Source organism: Microtus pennsylvanicus, chromosome 8 (genome assembly GCF_037038515.1).
Source record: "Microtus pennsylvanicus isolate mMicPen1 chromosome 8, mMicPen1.hap1, whole genome shotgun sequence".
Lineage (NCBI taxonomy): Eukaryota > Metazoa > Chordata > Mammalia > Rodentia > Cricetidae > Microtus > Microtus pennsylvanicus.
In genome coordinates this window covers 28797406-28824285 of record NC_134586.1, presented here as the reverse complement: position 1 = coordinate 28824285, position 26880 = coordinate 28797406, and the positions used below count along the sequence as shown (strand labels likewise).

At 44.1% G+C, this 26880-nt stretch overlaps 1 protein-coding gene across 4 annotated transcripts in view; it reads right to left on the bottom strand.

Moving 5' to 3' along the window:
* Positions 1 to 26544, bottom strand: part of LOC142856108 (zinc finger protein 248-like) — a 47328-nt gene extending 20784 nt beyond the window's left edge. The window contains exons 1-7 of one of the 4 annotated variants that reach the window (XM_075983017.1): positions 26404 to 26544; positions 24421 to 24523; positions 15552 to 15678; positions 14940 to 15035; positions 14142 to 14205; positions 12611 to 13649; positions 11903 to 11909 (exon numbers count right to left, since the gene is read on the bottom strand). In XM_075983017.1, coding sequence (XP_075839132.1) covers positions 11903 to 11909; positions 12611 to 13649; positions 14142 to 14205; positions 14940 to 15035; positions 15552 to 15678; positions 24421 to 24435 — 1348 coding nt within the window. In that variant the 5' untranslated portion in view covers positions 24436 to 24523; positions 26404 to 26544. Of the gene's footprint in view, positions 1 to 770; positions 814 to 2035; positions 2304 to 2763; positions 2993 to 4997; positions 5151 to 11902; positions 11910 to 12610; positions 13650 to 14141; positions 14206 to 14939; positions 15036 to 15551; positions 15679 to 24420; positions 24524 to 26403 lie in introns of those variants that run through there. The other 3 variants (XM_075983012.1, XM_075983014.1, XM_075983015.1) reach the window with 3 other exon arrangements.
* Positions 26545 to 26880: the final 336 nt, after the last annotated feature.

Below are 26880 nucleotides of genomic sequence, written 5' to 3'. Positions count from 1 at the left end.
GATGGTGAAAACTAAACTGAATGCTGGGAGAAAGGAGGCAGAGTAGGGAGAAGCCATGTAGCCCTGCCGGATGATGGAACCTTGCTGGTAAGCCACAGCCATGTGGCGGTACATAAATTAATAGAAATAGGTTAATTTAAGACATAAGAGCTAGCCAATAAGAAGCTAGAGATAATAGGCCAAGCGGTGATTTAATTAATACTGTTTCTGTGTGATTATTTTGGTTCTGGGCAGCCAGGAACGAATAAGTGGCCTCTGCCTACAGTGGTGAGGGGATAAGGCCTTATTTTTCAGGGTGAATGTAAAGGAGAAATGTATGAACATAAGCTGCCTGCATGCACATTTGCCTAGGAGCACAAATGAGCTGGCTAGACATTTAGGAGAGCTGCTTTGAGACTACATGGGATGGAGACACCTCCACCTACTTTAGTGTTTGTTCCTGAACAAACAGGGGCACCAGAACAGTCTGCTCCAGCCTCAGTGTTGGGACCGACCTGACACACACAGGCTCTGCTCTGGCACTTTACAAGACATGGTTATAGGAAACGTATCGTAATCACCTCAGTGTGACGACCAGAAAACACAGAGCCGTTTCTACAACCCGAATACTCCCATAAGCTTAAAAATCTTCCATCTAATTCTGTCAATACTCCTAATTCAAATTTTTCTGTGGCTGTACAATTCTGCCTATTTTTATGTTCTCATTAAAAAACACACACACACACACAAATTCTTAAAACAAAATGAGAATAAGTAAGCCAAAAACTCACCTGGGATTTGTTCATTTTCTGCTCTGAGTGGAGGAGGGAAGAGCTGAGGGAAAAGGAAGAAGGAAGTCAGGAGAGATGTGGCCTACCCTGCAGTTCCTGAACTCACATGTGGATGCAGGGCCATGCAAGGTGTTTTTACGTCAAGTGTGGCCCTAACATGTGTCAAGTTTAGATATTTTTCGCTGAATGACTACAAACACCTGTTTCTTATTATCACCCATCTTAAAGAAAAACTAAACAGATGAGAAGATCTTTTTAATTCACCAAATAATAATCTAAAGGAGGAAATGCCATGGCTTTGTACAGACTGATAATCAAGGGGAGGAAGGGGGAAATCAGGACATATTGTTTATCTGACACCATTAATCCCTGGAAGTCAGATAATACAAGAAAAATTGAGAAAAGGGATGGGATTTTTATATTTTTATTTTTTTTTAATTTTTTATTGAGAAAAAGAAAAAAAAAGTTTCCGCCTCCTCCCAGCCTCCCATTTCCCTCCCCCTCCTCCCACCCTTCTCCCCCTCCCCCCACTTCTCTTCCCCTCCCTCTCCAGTCCAAAGAGCAGTCAGTGTTCTCTGCCCTGTGGAAAGTCCAAGGTCCTCCCCACTCCGTCCATGGCTAGAAAGGTGAGCATCCAAACAGGCTAGGCTCCCAAAAGCCAGAACATGAAGTAGGATCAAAACCCCGTGCCATTGTCCTTGGCTTCTCATCAGCCCTCATTGTTCGCCATGTTCAGAGAGTCCGGTTTTATCCCATGCTTTTTCAGTCACAGTCCAGCTGGCCTTGGGATTTTTAAAGCAAGATAAAAATTTCAAAATGTGTCCCAAGTTGCTTCTTGCCAATTCTCTTGATAAGAAGCTTTGAATGACAAGTGACTAATGTACAACCATCTGCAGATGACAAATGCACAACCATCTGCATCACTAAAAACTTACAAGATATTCTTAGATTTCCGGGCTTAACGTAAAAAAAAAAAAAAAAAAACACCTCTAAAACTGAGTAATTCCAGGATCCATCTACACCGTCCGGTGGACATTTATGGCCAGATAAGTATGGCCCTCAACATCTCCCTTCCTGCCACCTTTGGATGAGTCTGTCGGTGTCTAGAAACTGCCCCTCCATAGTTAACAAGGTAGGAGGGGTGCATGAGATGTTCAGGAAGGAGGGCGACAGCAATTCCGGACCTGTGGCTGGTGAGCCTTTCACCCCCAAGTGGCATTCCCTGTGCAGTCTGGGTGCACCCATCTCTCTTAACTCCAGCTCACCTCTCTCTCCTTAAACTTGTCTCAGACTTTCGGCGGGCACACAGTCTTCCATGGTTTCAGGATACTGTGTCATTACACACAACAAATGAGCGAATATCAAATTCAAAACGGGGATTCCAAGTGTTTGAGGGGACAGAAGGCTAGCTAGGCCGGCTCTTTCCTCTTCCACTCCAAACACTGCGCCCTAGGGACCAGTCCAAAGGCCCGCGGCAAGGGTGGGCTCCCTGTGACCCTCACAGGGTATTTCCTGCACAAGAAGTTGTTGCAGCTTTAAAAAAAAAAGAAAAAGGAAAAAAAAGAAAGAAATATTCGTAATAATCACATTGTGCAGAAAAGGAAACGGAGTCCCGAGTGGGTTATCCTGTCCCAGTAATTCATTCACTCGGGACCAGAGTGGTCCATCCGCCCCCACATCCCAGCATCTGGCCCCAGGAGCCAGAGGACGAACGCGCCACAGCATCACGCTCACGCCACGCTAACTCCTCATGTTCCCTCCCTACAACCCCGCACCGCCCCCGCCTGCTGCACAAAACGCGCACGCGCAGCACCCGCTAGCGGCCCTAGGTTTGCTCTGCAGAGGTGCAGACCATCTGGACCCCCGCAGCCCGAGCCCCGGCGTCCGAATGCACTCCAGACAGGCCCCCCGCGGGTCCCTGTTTGCTGCCGACAGCGGTCCCATGGCCCCGAGCTCCCAGAACCCTCCGCCCTTGCCGCCGTGTAGGGCTCACCCGCCGCTCCCGCAGTGCACGGAGCCGAAGGCCAAGAAATGTTCCCAGGAGGGACGCAAGGCCGGGGATCGACCAGGAGCCGAAATACAGCCTGCGCATGCGCGGGGGAAGGGGCGGTGCGCCCTTCTGTGCTAAGAATGGGCTCCCTATGTCCAGTGTTGGAAGGAGTGTTGCCTGGAGAACTGAGTCAGCTTTTGTCTCTGTTGTAAAATGATGCTATTGACGGCATCTAGGAACCAGAGTTTTCAGAATTAAAGGCATTTACAGTATTAACACAAACCTTGCCAGACTCATTTCTCAGGACAGGGCTTTCTGGGACACCATGCCAGCTTCTGTATCTTTATTCCTCCTATCTAGAGCCAACATTCTGTCAGTACCCAGGGCATTGAGAATCAAATCAGAATATTTTTACATCCAAAAAGAAGGAAAGATGTGCTTAAATTTATGTTGGAATGTCAACTGGTGTGGTTGAGGTCTTGGTCGTGTAGAGATTTCATGGATTAACTTATAAATCCGGGCAGGACAGAAACCTCTGTCAACAGCGTAGCTTCTCTGTTATACCTAGAAGGCACACTCTCACATCAGACTTCGTGGTCCTCTGGCCCTACAAAAATCTCTGCCATGTCTTCTGCAGTGTTGCCTGAGCCTTAGGTGCAAGGGTCGTGTGGTATCAGTTGTTGCAAGGAACTCCACCCTCAGTTGCTCTCTGTGATTTGGTAAGTTGTGACCTTCAGTAACGGTCTCCTGTTACTGTAGAAGAAGGCTCTTTGATAAGGGGTGAGGTCTACACTTAACTTGTGGGTATAACGATAAGTTTTTGGGGTGCAGTTAGGAATTATACTAGTTTAGGGAAGTGGCAGGTAGGAATTAGACTAGTTTAGGGAAGTGGCAGTTAGGAATTAGACTAGTTTAGGGAAGTGGCAGCAGTTGTTCTACAAGGTCCATGCCCTCACCAGTCACATGCTGTTGGCTGGGTTTACAGTGTCAGGCAGAGTTACTCTCCTGTCATCTCTGGAAGAGTTACAAGCAATTAACAACTGCCGAGAGGGAAAATTCATCTTCCCTGGAAACGAGCCCTCTGTTTATCCAATACCAGTGATCAGCCCAGAAGTGTATATCCTTGTAGGTAACACTGAAGGGTCTCAGTGTTGTGTTTATATGTTTGTTTAGAGGTAAAAACAATGGTTAAAGAAGAAAAGACTGTGCAGGAAGGGGAGCTAGATATGGAAGAGGTAGGAAGCAGGGAGGAGAGTATAGAGATATTTTATTTGTGTTTTTAGAAATAAAGCTTGTCTGAAGATCAGAGCGCAGAGCTAAGTCACTAGAGATCAGGTGGCACTCCTGGTGTGGTGGCACACACCTTTAATCCCAAAACTCAAGGCCACCCTGGACTACGCAAGATTGAAATCTGTCTAAAACGAGAAATAGAACTCACACAAAGGTGTTCCCAGCACTGGGGAGTCACACACCTTCAATTCCAGCACTAGGGAGGTGGAGACAGGAGTGATATGGCTGGGCAGGGAGAGGTATATTAGGCAGGAGGAGACAAGAGCTCTTTGCAGTCTGAGGTTTAGTGGAGGGCATTGCAGTCTGCAGTCACAATGAGGACAGGATCTCCCCTTTGTCTGAGCCTGGATAGAGGGTAAGAGCTCTCTAGTGGCTTGGCTGCTTTGTACTTTTGATCTTCAGCTTGAACCCCAATGCCTGTCTCTGGGTTTCTATTAGTCATGCTACAGGAGAGGGAATGGGGGAATCAGGTAAAATTTTAATTAAATCAAAAAATTAATTTATGCATGTGAAACAAATTTAACTAAAATCCTGGAAAATAATCTAAACTGAAAGAACATCTAGTATCCACGTGAGTATTTCTGGAACAAGGAGAGAGACAAGCAACCAATTTGTACCAAATAACACAAAAAAGATAGGCTTCCAATCCCCAGCAAGATCAAGAGTTATGTCATTTTCTGCTACAGAGCCAGGTCAAAGCCCTCCTGGGCTACAGGAAATTCAAATCTTAAGAAATAAGTACTCCAATGTGGGTCTCTGTCTCAGTCTCCTTTCACCGCCTGATGAAGCTTAATATTCAGAAGGATGCCTATTTGTTTTTCTTTGTGTTCACCTTCTTATTTAGCTTCTCTAGGATCACGAATTATAGGCTCAATGTCCTTTATTTATGGCTAGAAACCAAATATGAGTTAGAACATCCCATGTTCCTCTTTTTGGGTCTGGCTTACCTTACTCAGGATAGGAGCACCGGACTGAAATCTCAAGGTCCAAATCAGGAACAGATGGAGAGAGAGCACGAGCAAGGAACTCAGGACCGCGAGGGTTGCACCCACACACTGAGACAATGGGGATGTTCTATCGGGAACTCACCAAGGCCAGCTGGCCCGGGTCTGAAAAAGCCTGGGATAAAAGTGGACTTGCTGAACATAACGGACAATGAGGACTACTGAGAACTCAAGAACAATGGCAATGTTGTTTTTTTTGGTTTGGCTTTTTTTTTTTTTTTCGAGACAGGGTTTCTCTGTGGCTTTGGAGCCTGTCCTGGAACTAGCTCTGTAGGTTTTTGATCCTACTGCATGTACTGGCTTTGTGGGAGCCTAGGCAGTTTGGATGCTCACCTTACTATACCTGGATAGAAGTGGGTGGTCCTTGGACTTCCCACAGGGCAGGGAACCCTGATTGCTCTTTGGGCTGGCTGACAAGGGAGGGGGACTTGACCGGGGGAGGGGGAGGGAAATGGGAGGCGGTGGCGGGGAGGAGGCAGAAATCTTTAATAAATAATTAATAAAAAAGAAATAAGTAACAGATAATTGTAGATTCCACCCATATTGAACTCATGTTAGCAGATGATGCTTCTGAGGAATATTTAATATAAGAAATAACATGGGAATAATGTTACAAACTAAACTATAGGGTTTACTCAAATTTCCCCTCTTTCCACTGATTTCCTTTTCTTGCTCCAGGAACAAATCCAGAGTACCAGAAGTCCCTGAAGTAGGTCATCAAGTCTTCTTAGTCTCTGCCAGTTTATACTGGTTTCTTGGCCTTGTCTTCCATAGCCTTGAGATGCTTGAGAAGAAATATTTCATTGCTCATCGTTGTGTGCCCAATGTCACTTACATTAGTATGGACTTGTGTATTCGTTCGGTTCTCAGTTATTATTCTGCCTTCCTCCTTACCCTTCCTCCCTTTAGGCTGGTTTGTTCTATGCACTATCATTCTACCTTTCCCAGAATTCCAAATAAATGCAATCAGCTAGCTTCTGAATTTGACTTTGAATAATATACCATACTTCATTTTGGATCCATTCATATTGTTGTTTGGTATTTTAGGGCAGGGTCTTTACCTCTTACACTTTTTATTTCATAATATGATCCAACAATAGTATGTTAATTCTGACCCTCAGTATTTGAATGCTGGACACTGGGAGCTCTTAGATATATAATATAGCCCTATTACTTTTAAGAAACATTTCCTGACTTTACAATACCACAAGATGGTACAGACTCAGCCTGAATTTTCACTACACATAGGCCTAGAACCAAGCATTTTTTCAAAGACCCATTCTTAGAGATTTTGAGATCTTAGCTCTCTAACTGTGCTCAGTGCTCTGAGGCAGAAGTTTACCTAAATGTCTCAGCAGACAGAGGTAAGAAATATGTATTTACGGGCTGGAGAGATGGCTCAGAGGTTAAGAGCACGGGCTGCTCTTCCAGAGGTCCTGAGTTCAATTCCCAGCAACCACGTGGTGGCTCACAGCCATCTGTAATGAGGTCTGGTGCCCTCTTCTGGCCTGCAGACATACACACAGACAAGCAGAACACTGTATACATAATAAATACATAAATCTTAAAAAAAAATAAAGAAATCTGTGTTTACTAACCCAAGATAGAAATCTGTGTGTGGGTTACAACACAGTACTGGGGAATAGTGAGATATTTAGCAACAATAACAAAAAAATGTTTATTGATATGCAGTGAGCAAAAGTTCATTCAAGATTCCCTGGAAACCCTGCCCATCCTGGGTCAATCAAACCTCATTGGAGGAAGAATGCAACCACCATAGCCAGCAAGGTAGCAATCCATGGGAGGCAAGAAAGCAGTTCAGTTCAACATGACTAAGTAGCTGGTGTTGGTTCAAACTGTCTGGCTGGGATAAGGTTAATTTCGACTAACACACATACTTACATCATTTCAATATTCACGGTGTATCCAGAGAGGGACCCCTCTTTTCTTTTAGGGGACACTTCCTGAACCACTGTGGAAATTCCCAGTTAAGGATCCATTCCCTGTCTACTCTCTCAGTCGTACCCTTCTACATGCATTGGCCCCTGGCAGCAACAAGCCTACTCCTATAGAATTGGTTAGAGGTCTGTTCTCTGGTACCTTCTGTGTGATTAGCATGGTAGCTGACCAGATCTTACCAATATCTTTTTTTTTTTTTGGTATGACAAGTGCTTCATAGAGAACCATAAATGTAGAATCATCATTATGGGTGGAGTTTATAGAAGATATGTATTGCCTGGTCCTAAAAGTATTAAAAGAATTGGAGCTTTTGAGGTTGAAAGAATTGCAAAGCATCACCTGGAGTTAGAACTGTTGAGCACTAGAAGAAATAAACTTGACACGTAGGTTAAAAATGCAGGAACCAAGTGGAAGAAACGGATGGATGGGTGTGAGTGGTCCCTGAGAGGAAAGTAAACAGGCAAGATGGCCAGCCATTTGCTTCAAATCCCATGAACGAAATCTTCTTTTCGTTCCTTGTTCTCAAAAAATCACTGGCATGTTTGATGTTTTAGAGACTTTGTTGTGTTTGTGAAGACTTGCTGGTGTAAGACAACATGTCTTTCCTTTGTTATACCTCCCACTTGAGCTGTGGTCAGTAAATCTAGGATCCGATAGCTCTAAACTATAATTATTGCATGCTAATTTTATATTCCTGTATTATCAAAAGTCTGTGAGTTGGTGTAGTTAGTTGTGAGTTCTATAGGTAGTCTCTGGGTAGTAAAAATAGAATTTGTAAGACCCTCCCCTAACTCTTATGCCTATGATGAGAGTAAGGCCTGGAACCTAACAATTTACTTTGGATCAGAGAGCTATATTAAGGTAGGGGTATTCACGTCTGATCAAATGTGACTTTTGGAAAGGTATAAGCAGAGTATGTAATTCTGATCAGTTGACTGGGAGGCAAAGCTAGGCTTGCCAAGGTTATATAAGCAAAGTTTGTGTGGTCATCAGGAACCAAGAGGTTAGTAGTGAAGGAAAGAGTGAACGTTGGAATGGTTCCAACAGTGCACATACAAGATGGAGGTCATGGACACGCTTGTTAGTGGTATAAGGCACTGTGCATGAAAGGAGAGTGTAGGCAAGGGCCGGGGTGAGAGATGAGGGTCTGGGGTGGCCTTTGGGACCGAGGCGGAGGGATAGAGGAGGAAGGCAGTGGTGAGAGGACTAAATGGTCAAGAGTGAGGGAGGAAAGGCAGGGTTAAGAGATCTGGTTCAGAGGGGGGGGTGTGGAGGCCAATGACGAGTGATTCAGTGGCTAAAGGAAGAGGGGGTGTGATACAGAGAGAGAAAGGAAGCCGCAGGTGAAGTCTGAGAGGGGGGAGCTCATCTGCCAGATCAGGATCTGAGAAACAATCCAGGAGATTAGGCTTAAGAGTTCAAGCTAGTGGGACCGCGTATGCCGACAGGGAGGAAAGGGAAAGAACAGGTGTGCAGACAAACAAGGCCTGGAGCTAGAGCACCTCTAACCTCTTGCCTTTGCGTTGGAGGGAGTTGTTGAGGTCCCACAAGATGGCAGGGTTGAATGTACCAAATTCAGGCCATGAGTTTTGGTTGTTGAGGGCAAATTGGGGACAGATCTTAATAGAAATCCAGATGAGGCAGGGGACTTCACTATTCCGTTGAGCTCAAATTGATTGTTTTTGTTTGTTTGTTGTAACCACATCTCACTGTGTAGATCTGGCTGTCCTGGGAGTCATGATGTAGGCATCATACCCTACTTGTTTGTATTTTTTAATTAGATTTATTTTATGTGTTTTGCCTGCATGTATGTGCAAAATGTGTCTTCCTGGTGCCTGTGGAGGTCCCAAGAGGGCATTAGATCTTCTGGAACTGGAGTTACAGATGGTTGTGATCCACCACGTGGGTTCAGGGAACTGAATCCAGGTTCTCTGGAAGAACAGCAAGCGCTCTTGAACACTGAGCCATCTCTCCAACCTCTCGTTTGAAAGTTTTTAGGAGGCAGGTTGTCTTAGTTTTCTAGTAGTGTGACAAAACCCCATGACCAGAGCCATTTCATTTTCTTTATAGAAGAAAGAGGTTTAATTGGGCATACAATTCCAGGGTGTTAGAGTCCACGAGGAGCAAAGGCGTGGTGACAGGAACAGCCGATCCACAAGTAGGAGGCAGGGAGACACAATGGGAATGGCGTCAGCCTTTTGACACCTCAAAGCCCACCCTCAGTGACACATCTCCTCCCACAAGATCTTGCTACATGTTGAATCTTTTAGATAAAATCTACCATCGGGTTTTATTTTTATTGTTTGAAAATTTGATACGTGTATACAACATACCTTTATCATATAACCCCACTCCCTTCCTCCAACTCTCTCTGCCTCCTTCCAGCACATCTCCCTCCCAACTTCTTAATTACTTTAGACAACGATCTGCTGAGTCTAATTAGTGTTGTCCATGTGCAGATGGGCATGGGGACATCCCCTGGGACATGGCAACCTACCAGTGACTACTCCCAATATTTTCTCTTCCCGATATTTACTTTAAAATTCTGGACAGGGGCTGGAGAGATGGCTCAGTGGTTAAGAGCATTGCCTGCTCTTCCAAAGGTCCTGAGTTCAATTCCCAGCAACTGCATGATGGCTCACAACCACTTGTAAAGAGGTCTAGCGCCCTCTTCTGGCCTTCAGGCATACAAACAGAATATTGTATACATAATAAATAAATAAGTAAATAAATAAATTAAAAAAATAAAATTCTGGACATTGAGGGATGGTATTTTTGCTCTACAATTTCAGGATCTAGATAAACGCAGGGGTGATAATCTAACTTGAACAATATTGCTTTTCATTCATAGGGTACACTTGGGCAAGCTCTTCTTATAAATCAGAATCGACGGCATAAATGCTAATAAACTCGTGAGTGCCAGATATCCCAGACCATCCCTGGAAAGCCCCAGACCAGCCATGGCATAGATGCTGGCAAACTCCTGAGTGCCAAAGATACCCCAGACCACCCTTGTAAAGCAAGAGACTACCCATGGCTTAAATGCTGGCAAACTTCTGGGGGCCACAGATACCCCGAACCACCCCTGTAAAGTGAGAGACTAGCCATCCAGCAATAACGTGATTCACAGTTTTCTTCATGTTTCACTTCTACATACTCAAAACTTAAGAGTTTAAATTCATTTCTTATTTCTTTGTGCATAAACTGAGCTATTTCTTCCTTAAGCCCTGGCACTGGCTAGAGTCTGTCATTTGGCTGGCTTCATCCAACCAGTGGCAGGCTGAGTTGACTAGACTAAGAAATCTCTCTCTCTCTCTCTCTCTCTCTGCCTCTCTCTCTTTCTCTCTCTCTCTCTCTCTCTCTCTCTCTCTCTCTCTCTCTCTCTCTCTCTTTCTCACACACACACACACACACAAATACTAATAAATTACATAGATACCATGTTTTATGAGCTAGTTAGAAAATGACAAATGATATTAGAAAAACTAGCCATTGCCTTGGAAGAAAGTAAATGAATGTCAAGGGAAAAGAACAATTGAAAATTTAGTTCAATTTAATTGACACAATGTTTATTTCATATATTTGTTACATTTCATCAGGAAATTGTTTTAATGTAACAATTCAGTAAGTAAAAAAATCACATTTCTTTGGGAAAAATACTTCTAAGTCTAGGCTTTTTCCACATATAAATACAATGCACGAAATAAATATACTACACAGAAGTCACCCACCCATATACTGCTGCATCATGTTTAATAAACAGAACATTTATAAGAGTGGGCTCAGGACCCGCTGCAGGGTGTGCAGCCCGGAGTAACAGGAACCTGTGTGGTAAAGTGCTGAGTCATCAATGTCTTGGGCTCCATCAGCCATGTGGTCTGCCTCCATTACTCAGCTCCGCCAGCAGTGTGAGGGCAGCCACAGGCAGAGGGTAAGCAAATGGGTTTGGATTAGTGTTTTCAAAGTGCTTCATTTACAGACACTGGCATTTTGTTTCATGCCACCTTCATGTGTCAAAAAACATCTCATTCTTGCAGTAATTGAGTAATAAAAACGTAATCTCAGCTTAGAGGCTATAAGGATGGGCCGTGGATCTGGCAGATGGACCATGGTTCATGGATCTGCTCCTGAGCCACCGTGGGTAGACACACAGCCAGATCAAGTCAAGGCACTATCAGCAACAAGGTGGGAGATAGGTGGTGGGCGGCCGACCTTCCAATGTATGATTCGGGATATACAAATTAATGACAATATTACTGAATGTCGAGTTTTTACGTTTTACAGACACTTTCTGAGTGCTTTAAAATGCCAACCTATTTCAACCTCTAGGCAATTTTAGGGTGCCACTGCCGTTGCTCTCACAGGAAGTGAAGCTGAGGCACAGTGAAGTTGCATGGCATGGCCATGCTGGGGTCTGGGTCAAGGTAGTAGGAGTTTTAGCCACTGGCCATGTTGCCTCCGCTACCCAGAAAGAGAAGAAAAAACAATGAGGTATTTTTCATACAAAATACAAACACAGATACCACAGCTCCACAAGATCTACAGTAAGATAAGTTCAGACTGCTACAGCTGCATCTCCAACCCAAGTTCAGCCGATCACCATATAGCTGGAAAAATCACAAAGGCGTTTGTTTTAGTGTCTCCTTAGGGTCCACTTAGTAACAATGTCTGAACCCATTTGTAAGTGCCGGGAAGTAGTTGAAAAGATACACGATGTGTTTAAAGTATACACCAACGGAGGTTACAGTAACAACACTATCAATGGAGATCACTGCTGAGTGCAAGTGTTCCCACACATTCTAGCTACTCAGCTTAGGCATGATAACCAATGAGTCCCACGGGCAGGTTACACATGTACAAATGTGTTTTGTAGATACCCACATACACACCTACATTCTACATATCAAAAACACGTCTCTGTTTAGTGGTGTTTCCTGATTATTTTAGCTCTCTAGTTTGATATGTGTGGTATTTGTTGGTTTCTGGTTTTGTTGTTTGTTTCTTTAGGAAGGAAAATCAGTCTTGGAACTGGCAACGTGATTCACGGCGTGACTGCTGCCTTCAGGATAAATTCTTTTCGTTTTTCTTAGAAATATTTCAAATACTGAAAATGCCTCCCTAGCTGTGATCAAAGTATTAGTATAACGAACACTCAGTGATGGATGTGTTCCTGCTAAGGCTTCCATATCTGCTGCAATCTGTGCACTAATCCCCCTTGATCTTTTTAAGTGCAACTGTGTGAAGAGACTCTGGAGGGCTCGGACACCCATGGGAGGTCCTCGCTGTGTACTTGGGATGTGTAGTGCCTGATGCTAGGACAGAACTTCCGGACACTCACTTACTTGGTTTCTGCCCCATTTTATCTCTTATGTCTTACAGTTTCTGTCACCTGATGTCTATAAAAATTGGCCGTATTGTAAAGGTCTTCCTAATAACACCACAGAATTTCCTTCTATACACGTGCTGAAATTCTATACGGAAAAGATAAACATTCCTCATTACTTAGACGGTTCTCCTTCTGTGTGGGTTACATCAGAAGGATGAACTATGGCAGAAACCCGGAACTCAGGCTACTTGGAAGTTTTCCCTTTCTTGGCATGTGTCTTCTGATGTGTGGTGAGTTGTGACCTCTGGATAAAGTTTTCCCCACACTCCTGGCACTCATAGGGCTTCTCCCCCGTGTGCTTCCTCTGGTGTATGACAAAATGTGACTTCTGAGAAAAGGATTTCCCACATATGTCACACTCATAGGGCTTCTCTCCCGTGTGAGTCCTCTCGTGTAGTCTGAGGACTGAGTTTACAGAGAAGGATTTGCCACACTCCGTACACTCATAGGGCTTCTCCCCGCTGTGTTTCCTCTCGTGTTTGGTGAGGTCTGACTTATAGTAAAAGGTTTTCCCACACTTACTACATTCAAAGGGCTTCTCCCCAGTGTGGGTTCGCTGGTGCACCGTGAGGGCTGACTTCTGGTAGAAGCAGTTGCCACATTCCTTACACTTGTAGGGCTTCTCGCCTGTGTGCGTTCTCTGGTGTGTTTTGAGGTGTGAATTCCTAGAGAAGAGTTTCCCGCACTCCTTACATTTATAGGGTTTCTCCCCTGTGTGGGTCCTCTGATGGACTGTGAGGTGTGACTTTTGGGAAAAGAACTTCCCACACTCCTTACACTCAAAAGGTTTCTCCCCTGTGTGTGTCTTTTGGTGCACCAGGAGGTATGCCTTCACATAGAAGAACTTCCCACACTCCTTACACTCAAAGGGTTTCTCCCCGGTGTGTGTTTTCTGATGTTCCATGAGGTGTGGCTTCTGGTAGAATGATTTCTCACACTGGCTACATTCATAGGGTTTCTCCCCTGCATGGATTCTCAGGTGTCGAGTGAGGGATGATAAGTGGTAGAAGATTTTGTTACATTCTTTACACGCGTAGGTTTTCTCTCGGGTGTGAACTTTCTGATGGACCGTGAGCTCTTCATTTGTATAGAAAGACTGCCCACATTTCTCACACTTATAGGACTTCTTGGTGTGTGTTTCCTGGTGCACGACGAGGGAAGACTTCTGGCAGAAGGACTTTCCGCATTCGCCGCAGTCGTAGCTTTCGTGCTGGGTGGCGGTTTTCCGCCGTCGGTTGAATTCTCCTTTCCTAGAGGGAAAGTTCCCAGTTCGTTAATAGGACTTTCCTAGAGAGAAAGTTCCCAGTTCGCTAATAGGACTTTCAAAGCTTTCTCGGTGCTGTGCGTCTCTGAATAACTTTGATGAAGACTTCACTAATCCTATGCATCAGGTTCCTCGGCCTTCTCCACTGTGAACACTGATCTACACCACGACTTAACACTGTACAGAATGAGGCTTCTCCTGAAGTCTCGGGGTTTCCTAATGGCCACACCTTACTGTAAGCCACCCTTAGTGCATAGTTCAGAAAAAGGAAAAGATAACTACGATGTTTGGCTCTCTTGATCCAAAACCACACCCTTCAGGGAGGCATGTCTGTTTGGGTCATAATCTTTCGGATTCACTCCAGTGCCTGTTTAATAACATTTAATTAATCAACAATCTCCCTCCCATTCCCAGCATTCCAAACAAGACTATTCTTCCTCACAAAGCTTCTATCCTACACATTAATTCTTGCACTTGCCTTGCATTTCCAGCCTGATGTTCCTGGTGTTTGGCTCTGGGGTCAGCGGCATTCCCTCGTTTGTCTACAAAGGAATGAAGATTTTAGCACACCGTTATGGTCAAAGGTTGATTCTTAGTCCTCAGGCAAGTATGTCAAGATGAAAGCACTCTTAAATGAAATTTCCCTCTAAGCCATTGGTGACAGTTTTCCTTGTTTGTTATTCTAGAGGGTCTGGAGGGGGTGGGGCGGTCATCTAGATCTATGCTAGTGACTAACAGCAAGACTACCCACCATGCTGCTCAGAATGGCATGGGGCTTAAATTTTATGAATTGTGGATTTCTGAAATTTTCCATTTAATCTCTCCAGATTGCGGTCGACCAGGGATAACAGAAACCACAAAGGAAAATGTAAGTGGAGCGGCATCACTGTAGTCAGCAGACCGCAGAGCTGTATTAGATTTCTTCATGTGTCCAGAGCAATCTGGAGACCAAAAATAAAGTGAATTTCTCAGAACACCAATCTCCTCGTGTGCTGAGGAATATCGCTGTTTTCTAGGCTTTTGCTTTCCACACAGTTGGCTGCAGGATCCTGAGTGGCTGCAGCAGGCAGCAGCTGGCCATGAAACTATGCTGCAGGTCTTTCCATGGAGAGAAGAAAAATTGGTATGTTGTGGGATTCAAACATATGTAGACAGTATCTTCAATCATTTCTAGAACTATAGAGAACTTAGGGAGATTCTTGAGAAACTGTTTCTAAAGGAAATCTTGACAAATATTTCAAAGGGTCACATGCAACATGAATTTTTTCAAACGCACCAGCACGGTTCCGATTTGGAAGTTCTCTTTCTAATACCCACGGCTCTTTTCCTTTCCTCAGCTTGGAGATCACACTCGGTCTAATCACACGGTAACCTATTAAAGAGAAAGGAGATGAGATAGTTTCCTTGGAAGTGAGGTACAGTTTCAGACAAGCAGTGAGGGTCTCACTTGTGCTTCCCACAGTTATTCTTTCTTCCTTTCTTTTTCTTCCTCCCTTTCTTTCCTTCCCCCCTCTCTTTCTTTCTCTCTCCCTTTCTTTCTTTCTTTCTTTTTTTCTTTCTTTCTTTCGGGGTTGGGGATTTTCAAAACAGGGTTTCTCAGAAGCTTTAGAGCCTGTCCTGCAACTAGCTCTTGTAGACCAGGCTGGCCTTGAACTTACAGAGATCCACCTGCTTCTGCCTATTAAAGGCGCGTGTCACCACCACCCAGCCACAAATTTCTTCTCTAAATGAAGTGGCAGAAACACACATATTTTCTCAGGTATTCCCAAACAGATTAACTATGAATCGTGAAACAAAGTATCACTTGACTTACAGAGACTTTAGGTGGTCCAGCCAACGGGAGAGGAAATGGAAACAACTGTAGTTATAGATGAGGAAATTTTCTCACCCACAGAGACCAGGTGACGATAGTTCTCCAGCATCACGTTCTTGTAAAGCGACTTCTGAGCAGGGGTCAGTAACTTCCATTCTGCCTTGGTGAATTCCACAGTCACATCCCTTAACGTCACGGGTCCCTGAAACAACAATTCCAGTTCAGTCTGAAGTGACTGGGGAGGAAGGCACAAGGTCGGGAGGTAGGACAACATCAGAGCACTGGCTTAGCGTTTGTGAGGCCCTGAGTTCAACCCCAGGACAAGAGAAATAAAGAAAAGACTAGAGTATTAAACTAGCGCTGAGTGGCCTCTTCATAGTCACCCTGGATAGCAATTACACATTTTGTCAAGGAATTTCTCTTTTGACAAGAGGCAAAGATAATAGATCCCTAATGTTCGTATTGCAGCAGATCTACGGCAGACGTATGTTCAGGACACAAGGCGTTCAGATGGTGACAGCTATCTGCTGTGTAATAGCTGTTAGATTTTATAAGGTAGTCAAACCATCCAATACAAACTAGAAAGAAAGAGTTCATAAGAGGCAATGAGATGAAGCGCGAGGAACAACTATAGAAAAATGGAAGTCACACAGAGTGAGAGCTGGCTGTAGAACCGAGTCGATTCACTTAAGAAGTCAGGGAAGAGGACACAGCCAACAAAGCGTGTTTTGCACATAAGGTAACAGACCTCATGTCACATGTGTTTACATCTGTTCATGAACTTTCCCAGGGGGAGACACAGATATCCCCTCACCATAGACAGGACACCAATGACAGGCCAAAATACAATTCTATCAAAGTCCAAATGGTGAATCAAAGGGCTTACATCACTTTTCAAACTTAAGCTTATTTACATAAGAGGAAAATGTGAGCAGATATTCCTCCATTTTACATCGTGTGGAGCACTTTAGACATTTTGGTGATGCTCGCCCACTTTGCAGATACAAATGCAGACAATGGGAACCACTGGTGAGACAAAGTGTGCAGTAGTTATAGGAGTAGATCAGTCAGCTACAGAGAAAACTAAACCAATGGGGCACATGAAACACGACAGTGATGTGGGCGGTGCGCACAGCATCATAGACACAGTGAAACCAAGAAGTATAACACAGCCTTTGTGTGCAGGGGTACGTGTGCACATGTAAGTTGGGTTCTCCTATGGCCTCTGCTTCAGTTTCGGCCTCTAAGTTCCTGCTTGAGTTCCTGAGCTGACTTCCCTCAATGCTAGACTATGTCTTGGAAATGTACACCAAATAATTCCTTTCCTCCTTGAATTTGTTTGTGTCAGTGTTTTTAGCACAGCAATAGAAAACAAGCTAAGGCATTAGCTTACAGTGTTTATCCATTTACATTGAGTATGATTGTGGGTGTAGGCTGGGAAGCTGGGAAAGAGCCTCAGTGGGCGAGAGAAGGTGTTCAGAGAGGGAGACTTAGGACACACACGCTGAGAGCAGAAAGGAAGCCATGAGGGAGGATGGAGGGGTGCAAGGCAGGATGTCATCGGGAATGGGGAGAACAATGAGTGGTGGGATCAACCTAACAATTTCTGCTTGAAAATGACAAAAATGAAACCTAATACTGTATATACATTTCAAAAATGTAAAAACAAGCAACATAGAATTCACTAGAGAAGATCAGCATCAGACCTGAGCAGCCTGAATACAGAATCTTTAAAGCTGACAGCATCCTAGCACAACTCTGACTCAGCGCTCTAGTGTCTGTGTAAGGCATTACCTGTGACTACTAACTCAAAAAGAGAAGCGGGACCGTCATCTCAGAAGATCCCTGCCCTCAGGAGGCAGAGGCAGGTGGATCTCTGTGAGTTCCAGACCAGCCTGGCCTACAGAGTGAGTTCCAAGACAGCCAGGACTACACAGAGAAACCCTGTCTCCAAAACAAACAAACATGTTCATCATGAAAAATAGAAACTGTAAAAACTAGGAGGTGGTGGTGTCAAGGTTTGCTTTATAAGTGTCCTTTGAAAGTCCGTAGGTTTCGAGGCTTGTTGGGAAGCTGACAGAATCCTTAGAGAGCCTAGACAGACATCGTCAGGTCCCTGGGTGTGTGTCACTGAAGAGCACTGTAGAGCCCTGGTCCCTTAGTCATAGTTATAAGAAGTTTCTCCCCCACTACCCCATGACTCCTACCGTGATGTGGTGGTTTGTCACAGGCACAAATAAACCCAACGGAGCCAACTGACCACAGACTAGCACCTCTGAAGCCATGAGCCAAAACAACCCATTTTTCCCTCTAATGGGTATTTGTTATCATGACAGCAAACTGACGCAGAGGGGACTTCCTTAATTTGATCAAAGATGTTTCTATACGACCTGCACTTACTGAGATACTCAGGAATAACTAAAACCTTTCCCCTTAAGGGGGACAAACAAGTAAGTCTGCTCTCAGCATTCCTAGTCCATGGGGCAGTACCACTCACACCTAGTGTTGGTCTCTCTGCTGTCATTAGCCCGATCTTAAAGTCCTTCACAAACGTGAGTGGGGGCACGTTTCCATTGTAGTTATAAATCCCACCAAGTGGACAATATTAAACACCACAACTTCACCGCTTGTGAACTTGAGAGTCAAACATATCATTTTAAGTGATATAAACCATCATGATCTTAGAATGAAAAATGCATCCAGTCCACCTTCAAAAGTCCCCATAGTCTTTAACAGTCCCAACAATATTTAAGTTCAAAGTCTCCCCCGAGACTCAAGCTATGGATCCTTACAACACTAAAAACAAGGTCATACTTCCAACATACAATGATACAGGGTGAACATTCCTATTCCAAAATGTAGGGAGGAAATGTATCAAGGAAAGCAGATGGAACAAGACAGGAACCTAGCAGGAAAAACACGGACTCCTTCAGCTCCACGACCAGGATCTAGGATGCACGATGGACTCGCACGGGTTCCCAAAGGCTTGGGTAGCCCTGCCCTTCGGCTCTGCTGCCTGCTGCACATATAAACTCTCTCTTGAGATGGCTCCAATATAGACTTATCCTTTTTCTCAGTAGACATCCTACAGCAAAAAAAGACCAATGTCACACGTTTTCTCTCATGATGTGAAGGTGAGCTTGGACTCCTTAGATGTGTGCTCAAATTCCTACAGAACGCAGGAAATTAGTAAGACGCCATGCGGTAGTTCGAGAGAAGGGGAACAGAACACAGGTGGCATGAGGGGAGAAAGAGGAATAATGGAACAGGAAGGCTTAAGTTGGGTGGGGAAGAGGAGGGCAGCATAGGGGGCGCATATGGAGAGGGATAGCCCACACTAAATGCCTTTGAAAAGCAATGTGTAAAACTCTACAGAAGCTTCCTAAATAATCAGCATATAAATCATATATGCAAGGAGTTTAAATGAAGTCATTCTGTAATAAGTACAATACCTTTTCCAGATACAATAGGCTATCAAATAAAAATCCTAGAACCAGGATTTTTGAGCTTTTGGTCAGTGGGGTCTCACAGACAGCCCAAATATTACAGGCTATTGCCACGACTCTTGGTTACCCACAGAACTTGATGGTAGGACTCTATTACCGAAGGTAGCATATACTTGAGTCATAAGACATGGATGAATCAAGTTGCTACCAACCCGGAAGCTGCATCCCTGCTGGCTAGCTGTCATAGTCCTGGAAGTTTCTATGTACAGTGAAAAATCACCAGTCATCTTACTGAGCCCCAGTAATGATTGTCCTAGCCGATATGCTGACTGGTACAATAGCATCACAAAAGCTATGGGAGAACCAACTAGTTTTAAGGCCTGCTTCACAACGCAGAACTCATACCTGGTACCATTAATAGAATCGAAAAACAGTTGCCAGCTAGGTCATAGGCACTAGGGAAGAACCTATCACTATTGCTCTGCTAATGGACATAGTAATAAACTACCCACTAGGTTTTTATCATTACACCCATAGATTAAGGAATCTCTCAGTCCACTAGCAGAGAAGCTTCTTCTGGTGATTAACGCAGACCCGCAATAAGAGACTACAGCATGCTCCGACCTAACTGGACAGGTCATTGAGCCCCTTTCTCCCAAGTCTCAGGGACCAGTGGAGAAACTGCAGTGCCAGAGGCAGTGGATAAAAACTACAATTAAATGGTTTCTCCAGACAGGTTGGGACACAAATGAATCCACAGTGGTTGTGACAGCGTGTGCAAGACCCGTGCAAACTCACACCAGATGAAATGCCAGCCTGGGGAGGGGATGGGTGTGAAGCTGAGGAGTTGCAGTCAACTGATAGCTGCTGGGGGAGGAAGAACAGTTTTGTTTTGTTTTGGGGAGGGGCTGAGAGGGTGTTTTGAGACAGTTTCTTTTTGTATCCCTGGCAGTCCTGGAACTAGCTCTGTAGACCAGGCTGGCTTCAGACTCACAGAGATCCATCTGCCTCTGCCTCCTGAGCACTGGGATTAAAGGCGTGCGCCACCACCGAAGAACATTTTTTAAAAGATGTGGCTTCTTATAGGTGGTCTGGCTCCAGTGGAAGGCGACATATATCAACGTATATTGGACTTAATGGTATTCTTTTTAAATGTGGACACAAAGTTGGGTGGGTAGGAGGTGGAAGTGGATCTGGGAGGAGTTGAGGACTAGGAGTGAACCTGATCAAAAAATATTGCATCAAATTATCAAAGAAAAATATTCTTGAAATGTTAAGATACAAATTAAAGGCTTTGACAAGTTCTCTGACACCAGACTTCTATCTCAAAGTAACTTTAACTCCATTCACCCTTGTAAGGATATCCAGAGATTCAGGTTTACTCTTCTTAACCAAATTACACAGTAACAATCAGCATCAAATGTCAACAACATTCATAATGTGAACATCTTAAAGGGCCCGTGTTTCTTGATTTAATGGGCATTTAATAAAACCTATAGTATAGCTAGTTGAGATTTTAAATTTTTATATTTTATTAATGAGAAGTAGACATTACAAAACAATTCCCACTGCAATCCCCTTTCCCTTTCTGAGGGCACTATTCATAATGGCTACGTTATAAAACTAACCTGTGTTCAACAAGAGGAAAATGTGGCAAATACACACAAAGGAATTTCTGCCCTAAGGAATAAAGAAGCCACCGCGTTTGGCAGGTAAATAGGCGCAACAGCAGATAAACATATTAACTGAGTCCCATTCTCAGAGGGACAGCTATAGCATGTTTTCACTCACTTGAGGGTCCCTAAATTACAGAGACGCACAAAGTCACACATGTATGCATGACACAAGAATAAAAGTAAAACTGCAGAGACAGAAGGACCTAATGTAAGGGAGGGGAACGGGATGGTGGAGATGGGACCAGAAAGATGGAGGCATTCTGTAGCCAGGATCACATTATACACTTGAATGACACCTTAAAACAATGCTTGCAGTGTTTCCCAATATAATTTAAGAATGTTTATCATTTTTGTTGAATTTTTAAATTAAAATATTTCACACATTTTGACTATATTGTTTCCTCTCTTCTAACTTCTTCTAGATCCTTCCTACCTCCCCATCCACCCAACTTGATATTCTCTCTTTCTCTCTCTCCTCAAATGAAAATTAAAACAAAACAAAAACAAAACCAGTCTGACAAAAAATCAAAACAAAACAAAAAAATCATACAAAAACCCTGACATGGAATCAGCTTTGTGCCGGCCAACTATGCCAGGTCATGGGACCTGCCCAGAGTGTGGACAGCAACTCAGCAACACTCCACTGGAGAAAAGGGATTTCCCTCTCCCAGCAGGCTTCAGCTGCAAATAGGTCTTGGTTAGGGGTGGGACTTTGAGTCCATTTTCCTGTCTTTGTACTGGGATTTTTTTTTTCTGGTTTGAACTTACACATAGTGCAATCACGGTTTTTGTGAATTCATGTGTCAACTCTGTCCCAGAGAGGGAGCAAGAAGAGGGCATGGCCTGATCCCTGGGAGTGCAGCTAAAGGGTGTATAATGTAACAAGGCCACACTGTGTTTTTGGTCATTTTAAGTTTAGCTATAACATTCCTATTTTATGTCAAAGCATATGTTATGTAAGAGACGGGGGAGGGGTCAGATCCAGCTCATAGTGGCCAGTAGATTTGATTCGGTGGTTGCTTCCGTAATGACTTTACCAATTGGATCTCTCTCCTGAAGATGGCATCCCTGCCTACTGAGTCTTGCCTGTACCAGATCTTAGGAATCAGTCTCTCTGCCATCACGGGACATCAAACAACATTTGTCCTCTGCACGCACAGAATGTGATGCTTACTTAACCAAAGGAGAACTATCAACTAAAGTGCCCAGAAAAGGGGCTGCACCTGTGCTAAAGATTCTACTGACTGAGTGACTGCGTCCTCTCATATATGAAGCCCTAGGACAATACTAATCCAAAGCCAAATAACCTTGGACTATCTTCAGCCTTCTTAACAGCCATTCATTTCCATCCTTTGTGTTTGACCTGACATCCCTCCTTGTTAAAACTCCCTTTGGAACATACAAACAGACCCCCAGCTTCCATCAGTGCAAGGATGTCATGAGATAGCATTGGGGGCTTCACTGTAACCTGACACCCTGAGGCTTTCGCTTATTATTTTAAGGCACCTTGTTTTATAACTTCCTTCTGTCATTACAAAAACTTCATTTTTGTCATCAACCTGGGACATGGTATTTGGGATAACTGGAGTCTACGTTCCTGAGCCACAGCCAATCATATTTTGCTCCAGAATAAGCTGTCTCTCATTCCTTCTGACTTGAGTGCTGTGGTTTTGTAATGATATTCTTGATTTCCAATTAGTTCCCTCTTATTAAATTCAGACGTCTCCTCAATTATTACATTTGAGAACAGCATTCTCTAATAAACACAAGATCTGTTTTTTTACTTTGCTTTCAAATTGCTTGACTCCACCACTGAACGTAAATCAGAAATGTTAGTCAAATACTGATAAATTTTACAATTATTTTTAAAATCATATTTGTTAACAACATAAGTGACCTAGTCAGATAATTCTTTAGGAAGTTGTCACGTTCAGTTCATTATGGAGGTCATACATTTTCCAATATTCTAATTTATACATTAATCAAATTTTAAAATTAGCAAAAAAGAAACAAAAATACTAGCAGTTGTTTTCCTGGAAGTGACAGACTTTCATAAGATTAAGAAAAAGTTTGTTACTGGTCTTGTGGTGGTACACACCTCAATCCTAGCACTTCCAGGGCAGAAACAGGAAGATCTCTGTGAGTTCCCGTCAAGCCAGAGCTACACAGTGAGACTCTGTTAATTCTCAATAACTATAGTTTTCTGCCAATTCTTTCAAATATAAAAGATATTCCATGAAAAACTGTCAAGATATTTTCATAAAAATCAAATAAGTGCTTGCCCTAGGGCACCAATCGCTACAGTTCAGGATTAGCAGAGGGGCGTTATGTGAACCTCCCATTCCATCACACAATGTTACAAAGATGTGCACTTAATGGTCAAGGGTTAACAAAATCAGCAATTTTTACAGTAGCATTAAGGATGAATGTGAATGTAAAGTATGAAAGGAATCAGGAAAGTGTGTTCTCATTATCTTTTAATATCAAAAGTAAGTTTTTACTGTTCCACTGAAGATATTCTTAAGGAAAGTAGAAATCTTTTACTTGGCTCTTTGCAAAAATCCAATGATAATTAATAAATCTGTGTCATTGTCCTATTTTTGCAAGGTCTAAACTTTCATGCTATGTTGAAAGTTAAATCTAGATCAGTCAGTCACCTTATGTCTTTAAAGCAGTGGTTCTCAACCTGTGGGTCATGACCCTTCGGGGGGGCCAAACAATCCTATCATGGGGGTCACCTAAGACCATCGGAAAACAGATATTTACATTACGATTCATAACAGTAGCAGAATTGCAGCTATAGAGTAGTAAGGAAAGTAAGTTCACGGTGGGGGACTGCACAACCCGAGGAGCTGGATTAAAGGGTGACGGCTTAGGAAGGTGAGGAACCACTGCTCTAAAGAATTCTACGTTCAAAGCAGAATGCCGACTTCCTGTGGCACAAGTATTGTAGGGACAGTGCATCTGGGATGAAATTTCAGCAAGGAAATAAGAAAGAACTTTGCTCCCACCACAATGCATTTAATATGTAAACACTGTATAATAATATGTACCAAAAAGGTACACTACTTTTCATATGTCAGCATAACTCACATCTTCTGCTTCTCGACTGATGCACTCTTTCCTCAACCGCTCCCTTCCATCACCCTCATTCTTTCCAATTATGCAGGACAGTCATCAGTCTCTTACTGCCTTCACACTATTAGAACACATGCAATTTGAGCATTCCTAATATGACCTTTGACATTACCAGATCCCTTGAAAGAGGCTGAGGGTGCTTGGGCTCTGCGGACCATACTTTGATAGCTGCTGTTTCATTCAATCCTGAGGAGATTTTAAACCAGTCATACTTCCCTAATTTAATACAGAGATTCACTTTTTAAAGATTTATTTTATTATTTTATGTGTATGAGTGTTTGGCGTGCATATATGTGTGACTGTGCATCATGTGAATGCCTGTGGAGGTCAGAAGAGGGCACTGAATCCTCGAGGACTGTGGAGGTCAGAAGAGGGCACTGAATCCTCTAGGACTGTGGAGGTCAGAAGAAGGCACTGAATCCTCTAGGACTGTGGAGGTCAGAAGAGGGCACTGAATCCTCGAGGACTGTGGAGGTCAGAAGAGGGCACTGAATCCTCGAGGACTGGAGTTACGAATGATTTTGAGACACCACATGGGTGCTGGGGATCAAACCAGGGTCCTCCGCAAGAGCAACAGCTGTTCTTAATCACTGAGCCAATTCTCCAACCCCGCAGAGTCTCTTTGGAAAAACCTCTCTGAACATGTGTGTGCACACACAGAGTTAAACAAATTAAGTTACTCACCTTGAACTTGTTCATTTTCGGTTGTGTTTTTAGAAGGGGTTTCTACCCTTTAAAGTTGGGAGAGTGAAGTCATAAGAAACCGTATGCCACAGTTCCGGGTCACCTGTGAGAAATTTACATACAATGTTTTAGTACTGTCTGCAGAGAAGCTGTCCTTTTGATCAGTTCAGAAGGATGACCATGAAGTAACACTCACCTCTCTAGTGATATTCTAACACAATCTTGATGAGTCTGAGACATTTTTTTCTTTTACTAAATCTAAACATTTCAACTGTCTGTTTGATGAATACTTAAACACTGAATAACAGATTAATTTCAAAGGGGCTATAACATATGCACACTGAGTACTGTAAGTGTTTATGTTGGAGGCAACATTTTTTTCTGTTAATATTACAACCCCTCCCAGGTTAGAAAGTCATTTCAAAACTTTCAAACATGAGACATTTCTTCTGCCTAAATTACATTTTCTCTGAGCAAAAAAGAAAATAAAACACGTCTTCAAGAATCTTACAAATAATACATTTTCAGTTACATAGGATACATTTTGTCTTTTGTTCTGTTGCAGGGTTAGCTGCTAATATAGGGAGGCAGTTTCAATGCTATTATCTCTCACCACCCCCATCCCCAGACAGGGTTTCACTGTGTAACAGTCCTAGCTGTTCTGGAACTCGCTTTGTAGACCAGGCTGGCCTTGAGCTCACAGAGATCCACCTGCCTCTGCACCCCAAGTGCTGGGATTAAAGGTGTGTACCACCACCGCCCAGCTCAAAGTTGTTATCTTTAAAATGAGAGGAATTAGGTAATTGTGAACAACCTTTCCGGCAACCTTGAGTCAGTCTTGACACAGAAACACAAGTCTAGATCCCTGTAATTGATTATCCCCCAGATAGCCTAAATCTGGGGAAATTGTAATCAAGTCTCAATGAACTTTGACATGGCTCCCAAATCTAGTTTAGAAACAAATCAACCCTCAAAATATCAATTTGAAGCCAGATGTGGTGATGCACACCTTTAACCCATCATGGAAAGGTGGAGGCGGAGGGCTGGCAAGAACAAGGCCAGTTTAAGCTATACACTGAGAGCTAGACCAGCTTGGAATACATAGTGAGACCTTGTTTCAAAAAAAGTTATTAAATGGACAACAGTTTTAGTACCATAGTCCCTAAACAGGCATACATATTGTGGATACAGTTAAAGAAACGAAGTGCTCAAATCCAGCCAGCAGGATGCTTACAAAATGCCTAATATGTAAGTGTAAGGTAATAAGATCAGATACAAATAGGCCAATCATCCGCATTAGGAAATCGCCTTCATAACTGAGAATATAAATGAACTACAATTTTCATCTTTTAAGGAAAAAAAATTGTCTCTGCTAGACGCGGTGGCACACACATTCCCAAAGCTGATGCGCGAGGCTCAACAGCTCCAAACTAGTCTGGAGCTACAGGAGCAGATTGCTCACATACACACACACCCCACCCGCCCGCCCAATCTCATTTCTATTCTCTTTGAGAGCGAATACGACATTCAGCTTCTCAGTGAAATTTAATATTGAAAGGTGTTTCTAAAAGTAAGACTGTTCTTCCAAATAACTGCTCAACGGTCTAACAAAGGCTGGTTGAGGGATGTAGGGAGAGCCTCAATTAATCGTTCACACTAAGAGATCGAGAGGAGGTTCAAGAATTTTTAGAAATAGAAGATTCCAAATATGATCGAGTATGCTTCATCGCTACGTTCTCAGTCGCTCAGCAGAAAGCAACTGCAGACGTGACTGCCTGCCAGGAACAGGCGGCAACCGCAGAGTAAAACAATAGAGGATTAAGGCACCCGCAGGTCCTGGGTAAACGGAATAGCCTCCTCTGTGACCGCCACCGGAGGCCGAGATAAAAGGACCCAGCGCGGGCAATCGGGAAGCATCCCGCCCTGCTGCTCCTCGGCTCTCGGCACGACTGCCCTGCTCCGTGCGCCCCGGGCGAGTCTCACCTCGGTGACAGCGGTGTCAGGGAGTCCCGCGGTCTCCGCTGCAGACGTTCGGGGGTGGCTGAGAAGCGGGCGGACGCTGACGTGGCGGGCGGACGAGGAAGCTGCGAGTGGGCGCCACGTCACTTGGGCTGCGGCTCAGGCGGGCCTCCCGGGCGCCGCAGTCCTCTCCACCCCTCCCCTCCCCTCCCCTCCCTTCCCTTCCCCTCCCCTCCCCTCCCCTCCGCTCCCCCACCCGCCCCTCCCCGCGCCCCGCCCGCCGCGCCCGCCGCTCCTCCGCCTCCGTGCTCGCCCGCCGCGCCCGCCGCACTCCGAGGTCCCCAGGCCCGGGGTGCCGCAGCGCTGTTACCACCACCACCACCCCGCCCCAGGTCCCCAGACACCCCTAGGCGGAAGACAAAATTTCCGCGGGTGACAGACGAGGGCTCCGCCCATGCGCCGAACGACCCTTCGCGGGGAACTACGCTTTCCAGCAGCCTC